This window comes from Gymnogyps californianus, chromosome 28 (assembly GCF_018139145.2).
Source record: "Gymnogyps californianus isolate 813 chromosome 28, ASM1813914v2, whole genome shotgun sequence".
NCBI lineage: Eukaryota > Metazoa > Chordata > Aves > Accipitriformes > Cathartidae > Gymnogyps > Gymnogyps californianus.
This window is the reverse complement of record NC_059498.1, coordinates 2,681,307-2,703,199: the sequence shown is the minus strand read 5'-3', so window position 1 is coordinate 2,703,199 and position 21,893 is coordinate 2,681,307. Positions and strand designations below refer to the sequence as shown.

Here is a 21,893-nt window from a genome sequence, read left to right as displayed (position 1 = left end):
TACCACAAGGGATTTAAAAATGGCACTGAACACCTCTGCTTAGGCAAACTAATTCCACTCCCATCTACTAGTTCAGTCTACTGCAAACCCCCACTTCACGCTTGAGTCGAGACACGACAGCACGTGGGGATGCACCTTATGCTGGCTAACTCTGGAAAACAGAAGATCCCCTCTCGCATCACCCTCCAACTGACACGCTCAGCAAGGCACAACGGGACATGTGCTGGCTGCTGAGGTGACAAATTTATGATTAAGTGTTTTACCCATTTTACCCTCTTCCAAGGGTCCTGGGAGGAATTGTTGCTGCTTGGATTTGGATGCGACCACCAAGCCCCCCCAGTCCCTGCGTGTCATCTCACATGTAGCTGAAAAGTATGCAGCAGCCCAGGATCCCTGGGTTCAGGCCCCAAAATATCTTTCCTTTCCTCTTTTCTACACTAAAAAAAAAAAGGATCCATTCAGCAGATGCTGCCATGTCCTGCACATGGCTGGAGGGGACCCCAAAAGCATCTTTTATGCTTCCATTAAAACCATCAAGCAAGATGCTCTATGAGTAGAGAAATGACTACAGCCTGCTTTCCTAAAAAATAAATAAAAAACCCAAACAAAACATGCCTCGCACTCCCTACTCCACTGCCTTGTCCCTCAGCACCCTTCCCTCACACCAGGCTTTGCATTTCCATGCTGTCATACTTCTTTTTCTTGGTGGGTTGACGAAGCAGCAAGGCAGCAACTCCCCACCGGGACGGAGGACGGCTGCCTTTGGCTGCACAGAGATTTTAGAGCTCGTCTCTTTAATCAAAATGAGCGATTTTCATAAAACTTCGAGAGAATGATCTTTGCTACCTCTCTCCCTCACTGTCAAATCTGAGGATACGGCAGCCACATAAAACCACGTTTCCCTGGGAAACCAAGCTAAAAATAGCCAGGCTGGCTGGGGAGACTGGTCCGGAGTTTTTGAAATTGCAGTTAGGACGAGATAGCACTGGGGGTTAGGTATCTGCATTACCGACCCTGAATGCTAAAGATCCCAGTGTAAAACATTGCTGTCCCCTCGCTAGCCCATGCTTACTGGTGGTGAAAGGACCAGCGCGGGGAGCAGCTCAGCCTTTCCAGCCAGCAGCCTCTCTGCAACCCCTAAGGGGCAGGCGGACTCTGATCTGCAAACTGGGGGACGTAGCCTGGTTTGAAACCATCTTCAGCCTGGGCTCAGCTTCCAGCACGTGTGCAGGGCGGAGGTGACAGCTGAAACCCATCTAGGCACGAGCTGCTGCAGCTCAGTGGCAAGGGAGCACAGTCACCGACAGCTCGGTGGGGGTATCCGTCCCCAAGGTGCTGAGGTGGTGTTCAGCTCAGGTCCCGTGGGATCCACAGCTCTGCTGTTGTAACTCTCCTCCGATCGGCACCTCCTCACCCAGATGAGCAAAGGAATGAACTTGTGCTCCAGAGGATCGGGGCTGGGATGGACTGAGGGGGTAGAAGAGTATGGACGGGGGCTTTATTTTATTGCTGTTGGCTGCTCTCTACCTGTACACCAATAACACATCTTATACTGTCAAAGCGATCTATGCAAACACAAATATAACATGTTTCTGCACGAAGGAACAGTGCTCCCAAGGCCCAACTGCAAACCAGTAATTTCTGGAAGGGAGCTCGTTCGGTGAGCAGTCCCAGCAGGGCACAGCGTAAGGATGGAGCCGTCTCTATAAATCTTCCCTTAGCCTGCCCCACGGGACTGCCTAGCAGATACCAGGACGGGGTGATGGAGAAGGAAGAACACTTTCCCCTTCTCCAGTATCAGCTCATCTTCTGAGTTCGCATAAAGAAAAGCAAGAAGGGGGGGAAAAAAAAAAAAAATCTTTTGCGCGTTTAATTCAGAATCTAATTACTTTGTATAAATTAGTTAGCTGGCTTCCACCTAAGATTTAACATGTAATAGCCTATGAATCACATCTCTGTTACAGGATATATTGTGCCATTTATATGTAAAAATGCTTTATGCAAGGCACCCTGTGGACTAGGGATATTAATTTATACCATGGGCTCTGGAAGATTAAATGAAATTAAAGAAGATAAGGAGATAAGACACTACTGCTGATCAATGGTTCTTAACGAGGAACATGCTTTATGTGCATTTTAAGGTGAAATCAGCCATTAGAGTCTATGCAGCCATAAGGTCAGTTGGTATGTATGAAGATGGTATACATTAAAACCCCACTGGTTGTAACAAAGACTCTCTGGTCAACAACATTGAAGCAGTTTCCTTCCGCCTGCTTTGCCAGCTGCTTGCTCTATATGCTTTTAAATACTCTGTTTAATCTGCCCAGATTAACTCCTGTGGACGCAGACCCAGGCAGGCAATATTCCTCCTTGCAATCTTGATTTTTTCCTCCTTCCAGCGAGCCACGTTTTGTGGCAAGAACGTTTCTGGCAGCTCTTCCAGTCAATCCCTATTTATTTCCTGGCGGTTTGTGAGCGCCACAGGGAATAGGGATGAGGACTATCATGCCATGCTCTTCGTGCCTGACAACAGGCACATGCACCCCGATTTTCCCTAACGAGGCAGTGACACCCACTCCAAAGGCTTCTAACTCACTTTATAAAGAGCAGCCATCACACATAAGTTATTCCACCCAAAGGACAGGGCACAACAGCCATGGGCAGCGGCTGATTAAGGAGTCGCACCAGGAGATGAAGTTCCTCCTCCTGAATCAGCAGTCTGCAACTCCAACAGCATGAAACTGTTTTCATGTTTATGCTCCGTCCTGACCAGCTCCTCCTCACTACTTAAAAGAGAACAAAACATTACTTACAGTCTAATTTTAAGCTAGTGCCCTGGAGCCAGAAACTGAATTAATTTCCATAGATACTGAGTGGTTTTACCAGTATAGTGGAGCTAATTACCTCTTCTCCCCCCCATCTCCATTATTACTGTCACCTCCTGTAGGGACAACACAGAAGCAACGTCCTACCCTACAAACGCAGCACACAGCAGAAACCCAGAACTGTCTGGGAGAAGACAGTAAATGCTCCTTTAGCATCTCAAATACGCCAGACAGCACATGAAAATAACCCCTAACGCAAAAGTGTCTGGTGAGAAAACAAGAATTAGCTGGACTGCAAGAAGTTGAATTTGTTATATACGCCGAAAGGCAATAGGGTTTAGCTCCAATAAGGCGAAGCTGTTAGGCGCCAAGAAAGGCAGGAGCCACCCAGTGGTAATTTCTTTCATGTTGTGCTTTTACACATCTGCTTCGAAATTCTGTTTCAATTACAGATAAGGGAATTTAGACTGGTATGAAAACATGGCGTGCTTTATGCGACTGAAGTTATAAAACCAGAAGGATTCTTGAGTCGCTAGAAATGAACACTTCAGGTGTGATGCCTTATACACGGGTTTCAGTGGATGTCTACACCATCCTGCTGATATTCTTTGTAAAGGTAGGGTCAATTTATCCATACCACGTACACACTCAATCACGAGCATCCAAAATAGGCAGGTTAATCACAGTATCCACATAGACACGTGCGTGTGCCAGTATAACTACGTTCTTTCTAACAACACTGGTCCGGTGCATGGGTGAGCAAGTAGGAACATCCAAGCCTTCCTCTAACTGAATTTGTAAAGAGAAAAACTAGGAAGAAGAAAACTTGACACATACAATATGTACAATGCCGATGACTTTCTACCCTGGACTGCAAACCCATTTACAATAACCCTACAAAAATATACCAGAGTAGGTATAAAGCATTTGTTAAATAATCACCTCTGTTGGATCATTTTCACCCGAAAAAAAATGATGCTCAACACAGGCCTTTGACAACACTGCTCAGACTCTCCAGGATAGAGCTAGAAGCCTAATTTTCCTCAAAAAAAAAAAAAAAAAAAAAAAAAAAAAATCAAAAGATTAAGGCATCCTGTGATTTAATGGCATCTCTTCAAACAACAGCACTGCCTGCAATCAGAACACAAAGGCTTCTGAGCAGGGAGACCAAAAATGGGAATAATGCATCACAAGTGGGGGGGAAGTCTAAATGATGCAATAAAAAAATAAAACATGTCTTTTCAGAAACTACCGTTAAACAAATGAGGGGCCGTATTTTGCATTCATTATCATTCTGCTAGCAATTCCTTGGAGACTGCAAGCCAGCCAGCATTTTAGCACACACACTAAATGAGGATGAGGAAAGAGGATTTTAAGTAGGTCACCAGTAAATATGATCATGATGGATCTTTTTTTTTTTGTTGTTGGTTTTGTTTGCTGTCAGCCACCGGAGTCCTTATTTGCGAGAAAATGCCGGAGAAGAGAAGAATTCATGCAACAGCAGCAAGGTGGGCAGCACATCCAGAGGTAAATGTGTGTTACCTTTCGTGCACCTTGTACCTCTGCCATGGGCAAGCCTTCTGAGACGAGCTCGCTCACAGAGCTGCACGCACATCACCGCCACCACTCGCCAGGCAGAGCTGCGACCTGCTCTCCGAGTATGGAGCTGGGTATTTAGAGGTAGCTGCTGCTAAGGAATATGGGGAAATGCAGGTTGTGATTTCATGCCAGGGGGGTTTAATGGAATCAGAGCGTTATCCTCTTTCCTTTCTGATTTCTTTTCCCACCTCGCAGGTTTCTTGTGCTGAGGAAATCAACCTCAAAGTACCCCTCCCTGCCCCAGTCCCCTCCCTGCCCAGGGAGCTGCTTCTGTAGTGTGGGTGGGTAGGGGGGGGGAAAGAAAAGAAAAAAATGAGAGAATTGGGAAGAAAACTGAACTGCCCCTGTGTTCCACGAGCTCTGGGGAGCACTGTGTGTTTGCATAAAGACAGGACAGAGGAGAGATGGGAAAAGGAGAGGGAGGATGCCCATGGCAGTAGCTGCCTCCTCTCGGATGCCACTCTGCCACCGTGCTGAGAAGCCAAGGGCGAACGGAGGGACACGCCGAGGCCAGAAGAAGAGCTTCACCGTGTGGATAGAGGCCCAAACTGCAGCGGCCACTCGAACCCCAGAAGAAGGACAACCACCCAACCAGCAAAGCCACATCACCTGCCAGTTTCTGACTCTTCACCGCAGAGCGGTCTGCGGTGCTCTCGCACTGAGGTCCAAGTGCAGCACACACTGGATCCAAGATGCTGCCGTGTTTGGCACAGGATCCCACTGGCTTCAAAGCAAGACCACCAACGCAAGCTGCTCAGGTCCCACGTTTGCGTGGCTCCTTCCCCTCCGGCATACGAATACCGCGCTCTGCCAGCCTGTGCAGGTTGAATGGCACCGACATGGTTCGTCTGGAGAGAAAGCTTCAAGAGGGGAGAAAGGGGAAAATAAAGGGGAAAAAGATATTCCCAAATATTCAACAAAAACTGGATTGTGGTTGCATGAGCAGGAAGAAGGGACTAGCTTGGGTTTGTTGTCAGATGCACAGGAATAATGCTACTGTAATGCTATTGCAATGCTATTTCAAACCCAAGTTTATATCCTATTAAATTCTGGCTTTTAAAAAACAAACTAGCACGTTGTTTCTAAACCTTGGTTGCTGAGTAGTCTGAGAGCAGGCCGAGTGCTGGTTTTCTCGAGGTCCTCAGGGATATAAGCAGAGATGGACATTTCAGAAAATGATGCTCCTAGAAAGTTTCAGCATTTCAGGAGTTTTCTGTTCCTGGAGCAACACCTGGCTGTTCACCATGGCCGGCGTGTACTTGGAGCTCCTTCTACTGCAACTTTCCCCATTAGTGGGGAAAAAAAAAAAAAAGGCCAATGAAAACAGACAAGTTCATATACCTTCGAGGCAGAGCGCAATGTCGGATGTGATCTGAAGGTGCAAGCAGCAGGTGCTATTTGGGTTTTTCCTAATCCAGTTTTGTATTATCTGGATTGCATTTACCTCTCAGCGCTGCAGCTAAATGAAATCCTTGAAGGAAACAAGCTGTAATGAAAGACCATAAGCTACCCCCTCATCATCTGTTCAACTTCTCCCCTTGCCTACATGGCAACCCATCACATGAAGCGCCTTTTGCCAACTATTTATCAAACCAGCGAGCGTCGCTTGAAGAAAATGGTTCATTGTTTTTCTCTCAGTAATAGCTGTTGCCTGAACACCGCAGAGATGCTGAAGGCATCTATAATTGCAGGCACTCCCACGTGAACTCCCAAGAAAAGACAGGTTGCTCTAGCGTGCCCTAAGGACACCGCGGAGCTGCGTCAGAGCTGCTGGAGACCCGGCTACAGCATGATTAGGCTCAAGCTGGGTGGCAAGATAAGTGCTGGAGCCACTGACTGAAGCATTAAATAAAAGGATTGTTATGGCAGATCCTCCTTGCAACAGTTCAAATACCACCATTCAGGTTTGAGCTCATTTAGTCCCTCCAAAGAAAAGCAGCAGTTGTGCTGTGAGTCGTCTGCCGTCTCTCCCCACACACACATCACCGAGCACTTGATGTTCTGCCTCAAAAAACATGGGTTTTAAGGCAAACCAGCATGTCACTTCGATCATTTCCAGGCTTTAGAGCTCTAAATATGACCTGCCCCATTAGCCTGGTACCAGCAGCACTTTTTGAGGCCAGATTCTTTAAGGTGACATTTTCTAACATGGAATTTTTTTTTTAAAGCATCTCGAAGCAATAGCACAGCTGATAGCGCAGCACGGCACAGAAATCGGGAACAACACAGTTCCCGTCAGTGTTATCCTTCGGAGCCTGTGATACACAAAGGCATGATCCAGCCATCACATCTGGTGGGGAGAGAAGTCTGAACTCCAGCTGGCTCCACTGAACGGAGATTTATCCTGGACACACAAACTCCTTGGGATGCCGCATACTCTGAAGAGGCAAATCGAACCGTACGCATTTATACACAGCACACGCATGACTCTACTGGAAGTTGATGGAGGGCAGTAGAAAGCCGTGGTAACGTCTGCTGCTGAAGGAGAAACCCTTGAAGCAGTCCTAAATCTCACACCACTCTGCAGGGTGCCAAAACCAGCATCTCAAAAAGGAAGAAATTCTATTTTCTAAGAGATAAAATTGGAAGGGGCTGTGCTCAGAGCCTGCCCTTAGCAGCGCTGTATTACCGAAACTCTGTATGACTGAGGGAGAAGCCATCTGGGGCATGATCTGATCTCCTGATGGATGCCACTTGTCCCCGGACACAGTTGATGCTGGAGATACCTGGAAATCGCCTGTCCTAGCACGGCAGTTTCAACCCACACCGACAGCAGGTCACAAACCATCCCCGACATGAGTTACCTCTGGCAGAGCGGGTCGCAGGACACAAGAGCCCTTGGAGCCACGCTGCGGATAAGCGTGAGAGGGGACAGGTCATAGAGGAGCGGCACAGGACCGGCCATCCATCTTTCCATGCACGAGGCTGGACACCTCAGCAGGGTTACGTATGTTGGAGGCTCCAGCACAAGTGCTGGGTAAGAAATGGGAATTGGGGAATCCACACCAGCACTCTCCTCTTTTTTTTCCCCCTCACTTAATTTAGCATTAAAACATCCTATTTGGATAATAAATTATTACATGTAACTACCGAGCTACAGGCAGGAGCAAAGGGTTTCAGCCCGACTTTATGAACAAAGCAGATTTACAGGGAAATTTGCCTCGGATCATTCTCAATGCGTCTGTTTTGAAAAAGGGGAAAAAAAGCAATGTTTAAGCAATAGCAAATCAAAACTGATTTAGGGATCTGAAGGACTGAAATGAAGCCAACACATTAAAACTAACCACAAAAATTATCGTAACTACACTTATGCAAATCTTTTTCGTATTACATAAAAAAACCAACACAGCTTTATTTAGGAATTTGGCACGCTAAAGGGGAAAGAGGAGAGCCATGGACAAAACATGCGAGCACTTATTTCACTCAGATATTCAGGTAAGAAACACAGCAGCAGAATTACAAGCTGGCAAAGGAGAAGTTATAAGGAGAGCAATACACCAGGCTCAATATAGTAAGTAGATACACTTCAGCTTTATACCATTAACTTGATTCTGCAGACTGGCTTTTCTTTTTCCAGCCTGCTTTTTAGCACGAGCTTTAAAACTTCAGCTCAGACATTAAGTTCTGGATCCACCGTAAAAAGACAAAATAAAAGCTATAAAGTCTGTCAAGAAATAAAAGAGTTTGGTTTTTTGTTTTTGTTTTGGTTTTGGGTTTTTTTGCGAAGTCAGGTTAGTACAGCCACATTTAGATACTAATTTATTTGACCTTGGCTTCAGGAGGAATTGTTGGGACCCAATATTTTAACCAAATACTTAGTCTCTATTTAAAAAGTAAGTTCCTTAGACATTTCCAAAAATGTCAAGCACCAAGCTAGGGGTCTTTATCACATCCAGATTTTATCAGAGAGATGCTCCACGCTTTCCAGAAAAAACAAAACAAAACCTACCCTCTAAGCACACAATTTTAGTTATGCGCCGAAGTCGCTAATTACTCTTGAGAGAGCAGTCACAGAAACATCAAGTGCCTTTTTGAGAACAATTCAAATATTGAGTTCAGAAGATGAAATGAACTGGGCAAGAGATAAATGGAAGGAAAGCAAGCTTAAAAGACAAATTTTTGGCTCTGCTGAAGATGCTATAAAGTAGAACACCAGAAGGAAAGTTTTGTTAATGTGTACTTTTACGATACTTTGTTTTACGTAAGAATGTCAAAAGCAGCAGAAATATTTCTGATGAGGCTTATCAAATACCCAAAGACTTCAAGAGAATGCTTATTTTCCCCCCATTGTTTCAAACATAAGAGAAATCTAGTGAGCCTATTTATTTTATTAGAATTTTATTTCTTTAAAAATATTAAAGCCTTAAAAATAACTGTTGCCCTTATCTTTACAAACACATCTTGTTTGATATTTAGCAGCTCTCTGCAAAATTAAACGAGTGTAGTTAAAAGGCAAAGCTGTGCAGAAGCTTGGATCTGGATCTGCTCCACAGAGCTGATGAACAGGCAGCCACTAAGCACCTTTAATCAGAAATAATGAGACTCAAGGTAGGAAAACCACCCCGTGAGTGACTCACTATAAACCAATGGGGAATGCATCGACTTACGCTAATATTTAAGCATCGCCTATGAGCCATTTTTAATCTCTGAAGGTTTGTAACCAATAGCTCCTGGGTGCTGACAACCTCGACCAGCACCGTCGGCAGCAGCATCCCACATCACAGGGAAGGAAACGGGTCACACGTTTTGGCCAAGATCTGACAGTCAGTGGGAGAGCAGGCACCAAGCACACCAGAATTTGCACAAGTCTGAAGTTGTGTTTTGACACCAAAAATACAGCTGCATTCCTTTTGAGTCCAAACCTGCATTTTTTAAAAAAAAGTTAAGTAAAACATGCTGGTATAGTTATGGCAGACCACAGGCTACAAGGGGAGCGTGTAAGATTACTCCTCTCTAGTAGCTTGTTTTCCAACGTAACATCCCCTCGCTGAAGCACATGAGGCAGATGGCATGAATTACAACCCCCTCCCCAAATAAAACAAAAATATAGAAGTTTTATATGCCTGAGATTTGCGAAGCAGGGAGGTTCCCAGCACACAGACCGGCGGATGCCAGGACAGCTGCTCGGGGCAGATGGGTCCTTTGACAGCTTGATAATACTGACTTGCTGGTGAAACTAAGCCCTGGTAAGGCCAGCCAACGTGGGGCCATCTGTTTACTGGAGAGGAAAGGCTCTTGGAACAGCAGGCAGCCAATGCTTTGGTTGAGAATTAAACCAACAGCAAGATCATCAGTATTTACAACCTTTACTTGTGCAACCACATACGTACAGCTGGCAGCGTAACTCTGCCACGTCAGACTGCTCCTGCAGCGCCGCGCTCCGTTTCAAGATGCGGCTTGGGATTTTTGTACTAGGGTTTGTACCACCGAAGGCTCTTTAGAAGGCGCTTTCTGCTTACGTCAGTTTTTAACAGCGGGCAAGGTGATGGTTCGTGTCAAACTTTCACAGTCTTGAATGAATGCCAAGAGCTGTAGTTCAAGACTGAAAATAATAATATGGTTAGAAAGGTGTGATGATGAATACACTGAATGTAGCAGAGAGCCCATAAGAGACATTTCTGTAAGGTGAAACACTCCCATTCACCTATTCCCACAATAATACCTTCTCTGGAGCAAATCCACAGTACGCAGTATCAAAAGGGAAGCTCGATCGGGAAGGCTGGCGCGGTAGCTGCAGAATGCAGAAACTTCGTATCGCTGCACCACAATGACTACTCAGGTGTGATTTCTTTAATTGTTTTTAGATTCTGATCATAAATTTCTCGAGGACAGGAGGGAGCCGGACAGAGCCTCATAAAAGGGCACAGAAAATGTTAAGTGCTCTAAAATATTAAAATGTTCATACTTAGAAGTATGATGGCTTCTATAACACCCAGAGAGGAGGAGGAGGAGGAGGAGGAGGGGGAGGATGGATTTCAATTTTCTATTCTAGGACACTGCAAAACACATATCACTGCTTCTGACAGTCTAAATGCTATTTTTTCCCCCAGACCACAAATAATCCTTCCAGTTTCAAACTGCTGCTATAGACCGTTGAAGAACAGAAAGGATTCACCTGTTTTAGCCCAGTAGATCCACTAGCTGGAGATAGGGAACGGACTGGGCAACTCAAACAACACTCTGCAAAAGGCTAATAAGACAAAACATCATTTGTTCGTAATACATCACACTGGTGTTGTGGGCTGGAGAGCTGTTTTCGCAGGAATTATAGTTATTACGGAAACCTGGTTCTAAATTGTCAAAGTAATCAATGATTTTTTAAGAGCCCTGAATAAGACTTCCCGAATACAAAACAATTTCAGAAAATGCCAAATAACTAAACCATTAGAAAAGTCAATCTCCTTCAAAGCACATCAAGCTCCAATAACTTCTCATTTCTACCAAGATCTCCATCCCAGGAGGACCCTGAACATTTGCAAGTAACTTGAACGTGTCTCAGCCACAGCAGAGTCCTCTTTCCAGTGGATTTTAGACAGAATTCGTGCTGGCAATGGGAGTAGGACACGGGCAGGCTAGGGAAGGAAAAATTGACCAATAAACCTCTTCGTACTCAAAGGAAGGCCATAAAATATAATAAATTGCTACTATGCAGATTATCAGACAAAAGAATTGACTTTTAGATGCAGCGGGCAAGTATTCAAATAAAGGATTCAGAATTTTGCTGCAAAAATTAAACTCAGCCTCTTGAAAGCCCAAGCCCCTCTCTCGAGCTCATTTTACTCTCAATATAACAAATCCAGGACTGCGGGAGACAAAGGGGTTTTCTCCATGCCAGAAACATATTGAGAAGCGTAACAAAAAGCTACTTTTTCACTGGAATGTGAGATGGGGAAGGCTTCCCTGGCCAGGGAGTTCAGGACCCATTTCAGAGACAGTGAACGAACTCTGCTGCAGCAGCAGCATCGGGAAGATGAGTTTTAGGAAAGGAAACGATCCTCTTCTGAGTTCCTTAACGAGTTCCCTTCCAGCAGGACAAATGTTTAGAAAAGCTCGGTAGCATCAACAGCTGAAGAAACCTTTTCCAAAATACAAAAGAATTAAAAAAGAGAGTGCGCTTCATTGGGGTGCTATAATTCCGCCTCTTCATGCCCTGCAGTCACGGAAAGCAACAAATCTTTAATGTATGCAACATATTTTTCAAAGGAAAACTGTCATTTCTTAACGCAAGTTACAACTGTGGGGTTGACAAACCTACACAGGAATTACCAGAGATGATTATCAAGATCATAAATTCGCCAAAGGTAAATCTTAGCTAAGTCTTAGAAAATTTTTTTAAGTCACAAAGCAAGGTAAGAGAATTAAGCCAATTTTTCCAGTTTATATATATACATATATATTTTTGATTTATTTTTTTATAAGGAAACTATTTTTCCTTTTGCCACTACCCTTCTGCAGGGTTGAGTACCCGGTACTTAAAAGCTGACGGCTAACTGTGGGTTAAGGCTCCCCCCAAAACACAGCAGAATTTTACTAAAAATTCATTATGAATAGAAATCCTGTATAAAAACAAAGCTCAAGCACTGAAAGAAATGTTAGGGAAGAGTCTGATATGAATAAAGTCTGGTCCTTTGTCAGGCTCCAGCCGCCGCTAACAATGGTGTCAGCCACTGGCACGGCTGAATCAGAACTAAACACGGGTTAGTTGGCAGTGGTGACAAAGGACAAATCGTATTAAATAGCAATTTAGAAGCAGTTTGTTTCCAGCCCGCTTTTCCGAAGCGGCGCTCAACTCCTTTTGATCTCTTCTAGCCTACAAGAAATCACCAGCATCGATGGAAACTTCCAGTTAAAGAGTACTCATCACCGGCCCGGCTGCCGGCGCTGCTGACACCCGTTGTCACTTAATGGATAATTTTCATAGCGTTCACAAAGCTTAAGTGACAGATTAATTTGATACCAGTGGTTGTAACACCCTTCCTTTGTGTGGAGGCTTTCTGCCTTACGAGATGGTTATTTCCTTGGAGGAAGGTCGCTTTGTGAGCAGCACACCACCACGCTTGCGTTTTCAAATACCAGTTTGGGCTCCTCTTTCTTTCTTTGTCCCAAAAAACCAAGGATATGAATCCCCATTGTCTCCTCCAGATTGTCACTGACTACAGAGAAGACGTTTCTGTTTTAACTCGCATGTAAATCTATTAGTCTCAGCAGTTAATCAAGGTTGCTGCAAGAGAAAGGTAAACAGCTTTAAAAGAAAGAAAGAATTTTAAACTGATTAAAATCAGCACAGTTTTGATATGAAAGAGCGTCTCTATGACCAATTGAAGTGTTTTTAACCTCTTGCATGATAGCTGGGCCTGAGCTGGAAGATCCGTTTCTTCATATCAGTGGAAAAAATTCAAATAAAAAATATTGAATCGATTTTAACCAAACTGGGCTCTCCTACTTAATGATTTGTGTTCCAGACCGTGCTCATAATTGAGCTGAGGATTTCCCCCTAAACAAGAAAAATAAAATCATGTTGAATCGCCTCTGTCTTTTTTTACGGACAGCATCAAAAATGCGTAAAATGCTTGTCCTCACCCTTGCACAATGGATTGAAAATGAGTATTTACAGAGTGTTTCTTTCCATCTATCTGACAAACATCTCAGCATTCATACTATTAACAAAAATCAGCCAGGAGGCAGCACTCTTGGAGCTTAACCTTAACCACCACTCTTTAGATAATGGCAAATTTTAAAATCTTTCACCTAAACGTGTTTGCAGGAAGGTTTGTTTGCCACAACATGAACTGTTGCAAAGAGCAAAAAACCAGAAAACACATTTGTGAGTTCTTCTATTTGTATCAAATATATTTAATCTCCCCAAATTGCCTACAATTCTGGTTAGGTTTTATTCTGACACTCGATTTATGTCATTCAGGGGGATTAGGGGCATACTGCACTCATCCAAAGCTTTAAGCAATTCTAGTGAAACTAGTATTTATGGCTAAAGCTTTGAATACTAGGAAAGCAGTCAGAAGTGCACTTTTTTTTTCCAAAGAAAGGCTTTTCTGAATGCCCTAAAGCGGTCTCCCCTAGGCTGGGCACGCCTCAGCCCCAAGCTCAGCTTTGGTCTCTCCTACGTCCATAGCAAGGGGTGAGCAGCCGCTGCTCCCCCAGTGCAATGCAGCGCTGCTTCTCCCCCTTCCAGGCTCCCCGGTCTGCTTAGACCATGAACTCTTTGGACCCGGATCTGTTTGTTTATAGTATTTAGCATAATAAAGCTTTAATCCCAGATATATCCCCTCTGTGCCACCGCACTGCTGACGGCAGGCAAAGAACGGTGCATTTTGTAAGGATGCGCTCCCCCACGCAAACCTGGCTTCATATGGAAGCCTGGGCAAACTGCACCTTACACCAAACGTGTTTCTATTTCAGTTTGTTTTGAAAGGCTGATGGCACAGATTGTCCCCCCAATTTTTTTATGTATACGTATATATACACGTATATACATATACTTCCCACATTTTACATATATGCGCATATAAATATATACATATATTTTCTCCAATTTTTACATATATGCATATATAAATACATGTATATACATATATTTTCCCCAATTTTTTACATATGTATGTATAAACTATACATACACACTCACATTCCTGTATTACACACAGACAATACACGTGCACATGACACTAAGTCTAATAACCAAACCTCTCCACTTCCGCTATCAAATAAATTGCTACCATCTCGGCTAATGTAATGAAATGCACAGATGGAGCAAAATTACAATGCTTAAGGCACGTAAAAGGGAAAGCCGAGGAACGTAGTCATCCTAAAGACACCTTCATGCCAAGCCAGAGAGAGCCCTGCGTGGAATAAGAACAGGGTAACAGGCTTTAATGGAGCCCACAGCCCATCGTATTAGTTTGAGATCCATTTTTATGAATTACTGCTTGGTCAATAGCGTAGCAGTGCCAATGCAACCGGCTCTAAGGCATGCCAGTTTAAGAACCCAGAACTAAAGAAAATTAATTCAGTGCACACTAATGATTAAAATTGGCTGACAGGTCTCAAAGTGCAATGGAAAATACAAAATTATCCTTAGGCAAGTGATTTTCTGCTGGAGTTCTGCAGGGATTGCTTTTTACTGTTCTTTTAACTCCCCCTTCCCTTCAGCAATTCTGGAAGAAAACCAGCGACTGCAGTTGCAGACAATACAGGGATTAGGAGAATAGAAAGCACCGAAGAGAGCAGGCCACTGATACACATTGATCTGAACTGCCTGGGTAAGTCAGACAGAAAATACCATGTGTGTTTTAACACAGACAAAAAAAAGAAATTCTTTAAGTTAGAGTGTGCTGCAGAATGGAGCACGGTGCTTAGGAACAAAGGACGGGTCTCGGTCACCTTCGGTGATGACATCTGAGCTGCCTTTACAATCCATGGTGTTTAGATCACGACACTTCCACGCTGCAGGGAGGACCGGACACAGGAGGTGACACACGCAGTGCGAGAGCCACAAGAGGATGAGAGTAAAAGCAATTAGCACTTTGGAAACTGGCTACGATCAGGTCTGCTCTGAAGTACAGCTCTGAAGCACATCCAGAAAGAGTCCTCTGTACGTTGGACTGATCAGTTGAGACATCTTCTAGAGGCTTAAGGACCATGAAGCAATGGGGGTGTAAAAGACAGAAAGGGTAAGTCCTTTCCTGGCTGATGATCCTCCCCTTTCATGTCCACCCTCCCTCCTCCAAGAGCTCCTCAGGTCCCTTTCTCCTGAGTATGGGCTCCAACACTTGAAGGGACGCTGTGGCCACATCCACAGCTTCCCAGAGCTGCGTCCCTTGCACTGTAAGCAAGCGCTTTGGCAAACCAATGACGAGAGCAACGTGCTACCCTCGTCACTTCAGAGCATCTTTTCCTCCTGCCAAGCAGCGTAAGAGAGCCCCATGATCCAAATTGCTCCTACAAGGGACTACCCAACGCACCGAGCTGCTAGAGGATTTTTCCAGCTATTTCGTGCGCTCTGCTTACTCACAGCTCTTCTCCCCTGGCAGGCACAAGGGCTCGGAGACAGCCACAGCCAGAGAACAGCAAGGGAAACACCCAGGTGAACTCAAGTTCACGGACACGTCTACACACTTGCTCTGCAGGCAGACGTGAACTTACCGTGGCCATTACATCAGCATCTCAGCCGGCTTTCCCATAATTTTTGTTGGGAATTCAGTTACCTAAATAATTGCATTGTTAAAAAAAAAAAATAATCTAGCTGATATATTAGCAGTATGACTCAAACACCTGTTAACTCGACTTCACTATCTTAACCAGCAGAGTCACTACTCCAAAATTTTATCACTCGTAGAAGCATCATGTTAGTTTTATGCTATATAAATGCTAATTTGTGACCACAACCTGAAAGTAAGAAAACTCCTACTAGGAATAATTTTAAAAAGATCTAGTTTCAGGTAGATTTTCATGAGCAAAGGGAAAAGATGTGAACTCAGGCAGTATGTTCCCAAATTTGAAGCCTTTATACCTAAGAACAGGAACAGTGTAACTTCTCCAAAAGCAGCTGCCAGAATACAACATCTAAAGACATTACCTCTAAACTTTTTCTAAAATGTCTAAACTATTTCTTGCTGAAAATTTCCAAAATTCCCAATGCAAGATGTGTCAGCATCGAAGTTCCCAGTTCAAAGAGTTTGGAAAAAACAATAAAAACTGAAACAAAGCATCTGATTTAGAAGGCTTAGGCATCCTCAGCATAGATGTCACCACCAGCCTCCTCCTCAGCTTTCCTACACACTAATACAGAACGGCATAGAATTTTACATGATTTTATCACACAAGTATTGAAGTATCATTACCTACTACGCTACACATAACCAAGGGTAGCTGTGCAACCTTACCCTTGCTAAAACCCCGTCACAGAGGTTTCAGGACTGGTATTGAGCTGGCTGGGAATTGCTTTGTATGTTCAGAGAGCACCTTAAGCGAGACCCCTCCGTAACCCAAGGAAGCTGCTCCCCACGTCCCAGGTGGAGCACAGCTCTGAAGTCCCATTACAGGGTCACCCGGCGATTGAACTTTCAGGCTCACGATTTTACTGCTGGATCCACTTTCTTTTCACAGCAACCACCTTCTGACAGGCAGGACAGAGAAACCTGACACTTGCCATGAGGCACACGGTGACTTTCAGCTAATCCCATTTAAATAGGAATTCCCAAAGTGCCTCTCAAGCAAGGGGTCAGCTAATCCCATTCACTGACAGGATTTTTTTACTCTTAGAAAATGGAAAGTGGCTGAAAACAAGAATACTTCCTTTTATTTTGATTTACAGATATTGCTTTGAAGAGGGAAACCATGACACTTGGATATTTGGAAAATTAAATGTGAGCTGTTCCTGTACATTACCATTAAACCAGTAACTTTTATTAGATGTTGGAGAAAAACAGGCTTTTAGACCAGCTCTCCCATTTAACCAGCTGTGCTGAGATTTGTCATTTGAAGCACTAAAAAAATGCTAATTTTAAGTGACGATTAAACAGCATATAAGTGTATTTAACTGCCATTCTTCTACAGACAGTGATTAGATAAAAACTAATCTTTTTTAAGATAAAAATGTCATTGTTAAAATCAGTATAAGAAATTGAAAATCAATAGTTTATGCCCTTATACGAAAAGCACAATATTTTAGATGGATGGCCACACAACATACTTTCTTAAAATGAAGAACAAGTGCCTCACACTGAGCTATACTGGATACGTGACAAAAAGGCTGGGTACTTTGTAGTAACGTCTGAGCAAAAGGAACAGCAAACCAGAGCAGTCTGAGCACTGAACATACAGGATCTGGAGTGTAATCAACGGTTTCACAGCTCTTCCCAACATCAGAGCCTTGTTAAGGCCCTGAGGAGCAGCAGCTATCTGAAGAAGATGTCACCTGTGTTCAAAACACGCCAGACATGAAAGAACTCCAGCTACTTCACAGGATTCCCGAAATGAAGCGTGTTGCTGTACAATACCCATAATCTCCGCAGCCTTCAAGAGTGGCTACCTTTGAAATTAAACTATATTTAGGTAAATGCAAAACCAGTGAATGTTTTCAGTTGCTTTTCAGCACTGAATTTCTCAAAACAAGTTATGCCAATGCTCAGAATTCATTTCAAACGAACTTAGCACCCACCTCCAGCAGTACAGACAGCAGTGAACTTTACACTGTAGTGGTGAGAAGTGGCTAAACCGGCATGCTCTTCTTGAATTAATTAAAAAAAAAAATGACCTAGCATAACCTAAATTCACTCCCATTGTCCTGCTACTTGTAGCTCTGTATGAATATTTACCTATAAAGACTCCTTTTCATGGGTCATAAATGAAGCATGATATTGCGAATGGCAAAAGCCAACGTTGCATGTGATGCTGATCAACATCAGTCCTCATGAGAATCCGTTCTGGAGGAGTAAGGTAACAACTCTGAAGGTCTGTTCACTCCACACAGTTTCTCTACAGAGTTACTTTTATGTGATTGCCTGCAATGCAGGCACTGCTGTGATGCTTGTCTGGACAGTCCCAAACTTGCTCTGTGGTATAAAGGTGATTATTCCTAGTTCAGCTGTAGTTACAAGAAGCTCAATGCAAGATAACCACTTAAGTGTTCAGTTCACCAATAAAACAGCTTTTGCACATTGATTTACAAGAGAGACAATTTTCAGGAAACAGAGATGACATTTTACAGCTCAAGCAATAAATCATCTACTGATACTGCGGGCAGGGGGAGCAATTTGAGAAAAGAATAGCTGTATCTTAATTTTACATGTTAAGAGTTTGACTGCAAGAAGCATTAAGGAGACACCGTGACACTCTCAAAATGCACCTTCAGTGATATTTGTCCCCCAACACCTACGCTCTAACAAACACATACAGGGAAGGTAGAAGGGGCAAGCAAAGTGTGGTAGCTAAAAAGTATGTCCCCAAAATGCAAGGAAAAAATGTTGCTCTGGTATCCTGTGCTGGTTTTGGCTGGGATAGAGTTAATTTTCTTCATAGTAGCTGGTACGGGGCTATGTTTTGGATTTGTGCTGGAAACAGTGTTGATAATACAGGGATGTTTTCGTTATAGTGCTTACACAGAGTCAAGGCCTTTTCTCTTCTCACCCCACCCCACCAGCGAGCAGGCTGGGGGGGCACAAGGAGCTGGGAGGGGACACAGCCGGGACCGCTGACCCCAGCTGCCCAAAGGGATATTCCAGACCATGGGACAGCATGCTCGGCATAGAAAGCTGGGGGAAGAAGAAGGAAGGGGGGGACGTTGGGAGTGACGGCGTTTGTCTTCCCAAGTCACCGTTACGCGTGATGGAGCCCGGCTGTCCTGGGGATGGCTGAACACCTGCCTGCCCATGGGAAGCGGTGAATGAATTCCTTGTTTTGCTCTGCTTGTGCGCGCGGCTTTTGCTTTACCTATTAAACTGTCTTTACTTCAAATCGCGAGTTTTCTCACTTTTACACTTCTGATTCTCTCCCCCATCCCACCAGGAGGGGGAGTGAGCGAGCGGCTGTGGGGGACTTAGTTGCACGGCTGGGGTTAAACCACAACATATCCTAGTCATCCAGTGAAGTAACACAGATAAAGCTCAAGACCAGCATCAAAATGACTTCAGAGGAAGTTTCTGATTTGGCACACTAGACTGAGTTTTCAACAAAATCCATCCCCAACACTGACCTCTTGAAGTGGCTTGCCAGGACTCCCACCAGCTCTCCAATCCTGCTGTCGTTAGAGGGCTCTTTACTGAAGAGACAGACAATGAGATCCTTGTTGTCTTTTGTGTGGAAGACCACGAGCTGGTCCTTTCCATTGGAGACACTCAATCCTATCAACTGTGAAGAGAAAGCAAGAACAAAGTTATATACGTTGATATGTATCTTTGCTACTCTCCAGGCTAGTTCTTTCCTCTCCAGGATGCCACACTCACTCTCAACTTCTACCTCTACCAGAGAGCTCAGGGCAGTGGCGGTGTGCAGGTCCTCAGTACTCCTTCCACAAGCTGAAAAAGTCAAGGTAAAACAACAGCGGTTTTTTGGAAGTCAACAGTCTCAAAGGTGTGAGGAACTTTTACCATCTAGACTGGGTTCACTCTGAGCACTCTCGCCAGAAGCAGCACTGTCCCGTGTTACTGTAGTGCCCTTCTGCCCATCCAATACCACGGGCCACCCACCAAAGAGCGCACCAGGTGGATTTCTAACAGCCGAAGCTTTCTTTCCCAAAAATCTGACACTGGATGACACCGCTTCGCTCAGTGGCAGAGCCACAAGCCTGCTTTTTTTTTCTTTTCAAAGGAAGCCAAGAATAATCATGAGTCTGGCCAACAACCATCTTCAAATTCACATACGCGGCGCTGGGAATGCAACGATACGCAGATAACGTAAGAATGAAGTTTACTGAAAGCCTAAACATCTTGATGAAGAATATAAGTTGCAAACCCTGCAAAGCCGTGATGATTCCAGTATTTAGGCAGGGATTAAGGTCTTGCTGTTCTGACAAAATAAAAAGGTGTGGGATTTTGGTTTGGGTCTTGGGGTTTGGTTTTTTTTTTGTCTGTTAAGTAACTGCTACTTGGCACATTAAAAGCTTTGTCCTCATCACCTCACAAAGCAAAAGCAGGAAATTTTTAGGAGTGGCAAGCGGGGTGCACAGGCTATTCAGATGAATATTAGAAAAAGCAAAAAATGAATCTGTGCTGGGAAAACAAAATATAAGGATGGCAAAAGAAACATCAACAGGCAAGTACATTTAACAAACTGGTGCTAAAAAAATAAAATAAAAAAAAATAAGAGAGAGAGGCAAAAGAATGATGAGTACAGAGAGAGAATACAGCAGACCTTCCCTGTCCACTAAAGGACTACACGACTCCTTTGAGCCATCCAGAGATTTGCAGAGAGAAGCCACATTCTCCGAAAAGTGAGAGGCACTGATACACCATTTTGTGGAAATGAGAGTCTCATTATTCCCTTCTTAAAGAAAAAAGCCTTCTATGCAACCCCACTGCCTGTCTTGGAAAGGATATTAGCACAAATTGAGCTGGAGACTACTCACTCCTTTCAGAAGCATGAATCATATTCAGAAACAGTCTGGATCTGTATGTTTGGTTTAGCAGTCACAACGTATTATTTCCAAGAAACCTGTTCCAGCTCTGGATGTCTAACACATAGCAGACAGCAGCATTGTCCCAGAAAAGCACGCCACAACCGACATGCAGCAGTGCGGTGTATGCCCTATTTTCTGGATAAAACGCTACACAAGTTTAGAATCACCCATATTTTGTTGGCTTCTTATCACAGTACAACAGTCTGTCTGAACTACAGTAACTGCTGATGTTTTAAACACTGAGCAGAGACCTCCTGCTACCAGTTGCGTAATATACCCAACACAGGTAGAGTTTATTCTCTACCGTTCATGCTATTTTGAGGTTATGAAATACTTTAAAAACAAGCTACACTTCATGCACAGACATTAACAGCTGCCTGCGTTTATAGTGTCCCTTAAAATTAATTTGCATGCTTAAATAACGTCCTGTGAGCACAATAGCACCACAGGGACTACTGCCATCAAGGTTTTAAATGTGCACTGAGTGTGAAAGATGAACAAGTTGAAATCTCTGGATTTGAAAAGCCTATTTAAACATTAATTATTCAACAGAACCGTGTCAGAAGTCCAAGAGCCCTTCAAAATTTTCCTATTTCACCTGTCCCCATAAGACTATCTGAACAAATAAATATAACACAAAAGAAGTAATTTCAGAGAAGGTGCTTATCTCCGTATTTACAAATGCTAATATTAGCTCTGCTTGAAGATCAGGAAAAAATTCTCAGCATCCAGAGTACCTCCTTTATTGTATTCACCACTGTACTGGGAAAGGTAGTTGCAAGATCCTTTCTGCTACTCAGTCGCCTTTTAATTCCTTTCTGTCATTATCTGTTTATGTTCTCTCCAGGTAAGAACAAAAAGATAATTGTATATTGGTACTTCTGATGCAACTGCCAGAACAATTGCACACAGAAAATCCCCCACAGTAGCATCTCAATCCAGCAAAATGGTCAGGGTTGAAAGGAAAGTTATTGCTTTGTCATCATTTGCACAAAATTACAGATTCCTCACACAGGACACAAAATAACAGAATGCAGAGCCTGGGACCCGAGCAGGCGCGCATTACGGGCTATACTTAAAGCATTTACATGTAAACATAGTTAAAGCAGATGGGGAACTGTAGTGTGATTTCTTCAGCCGAAAACAAGTTTACAGTCGTAACAGACATCAGCTGACTGTCTTCAATGAGATTTCCATGGAAACACCATCCCTAAGGATGTTGCCGTGTTGATAGGGCGCTTTCGAAATGCTGACAGCGAGCAGCACAGCTAACAGGCAGACAAATTTCAGCTGGGTTCACCTTTACATATCGGCAGGGCTATCCATCTTCCCCAGTG

The 21,893-nt window shown here is 43.8% G+C and overlaps 1 protein-coding gene across 2 annotated transcripts in view; it reads right to left on the bottom strand.

Annotated features, from left to right (window-relative positions):
• MYO1D (myosin ID) overlaps positions 1-21,893 on the bottom strand; it is a 162,161-nt gene that overhangs the window by 40,599 nt on the left and 99,669 nt on the right. The window contains exon 21 of one of the 2 annotated variants that reach the window (XM_050911627.1): positions 19,131-19,289. In XM_050911627.1, coding sequence (XP_050767584.1) covers positions 19,131-19,289 — 159 coding nt within the window. The remainder of the gene's footprint in view (positions 1-19,130; positions 19,290-21,893) is intronic. The other variant, XM_050911626.1, reaches the window with a different exon arrangement.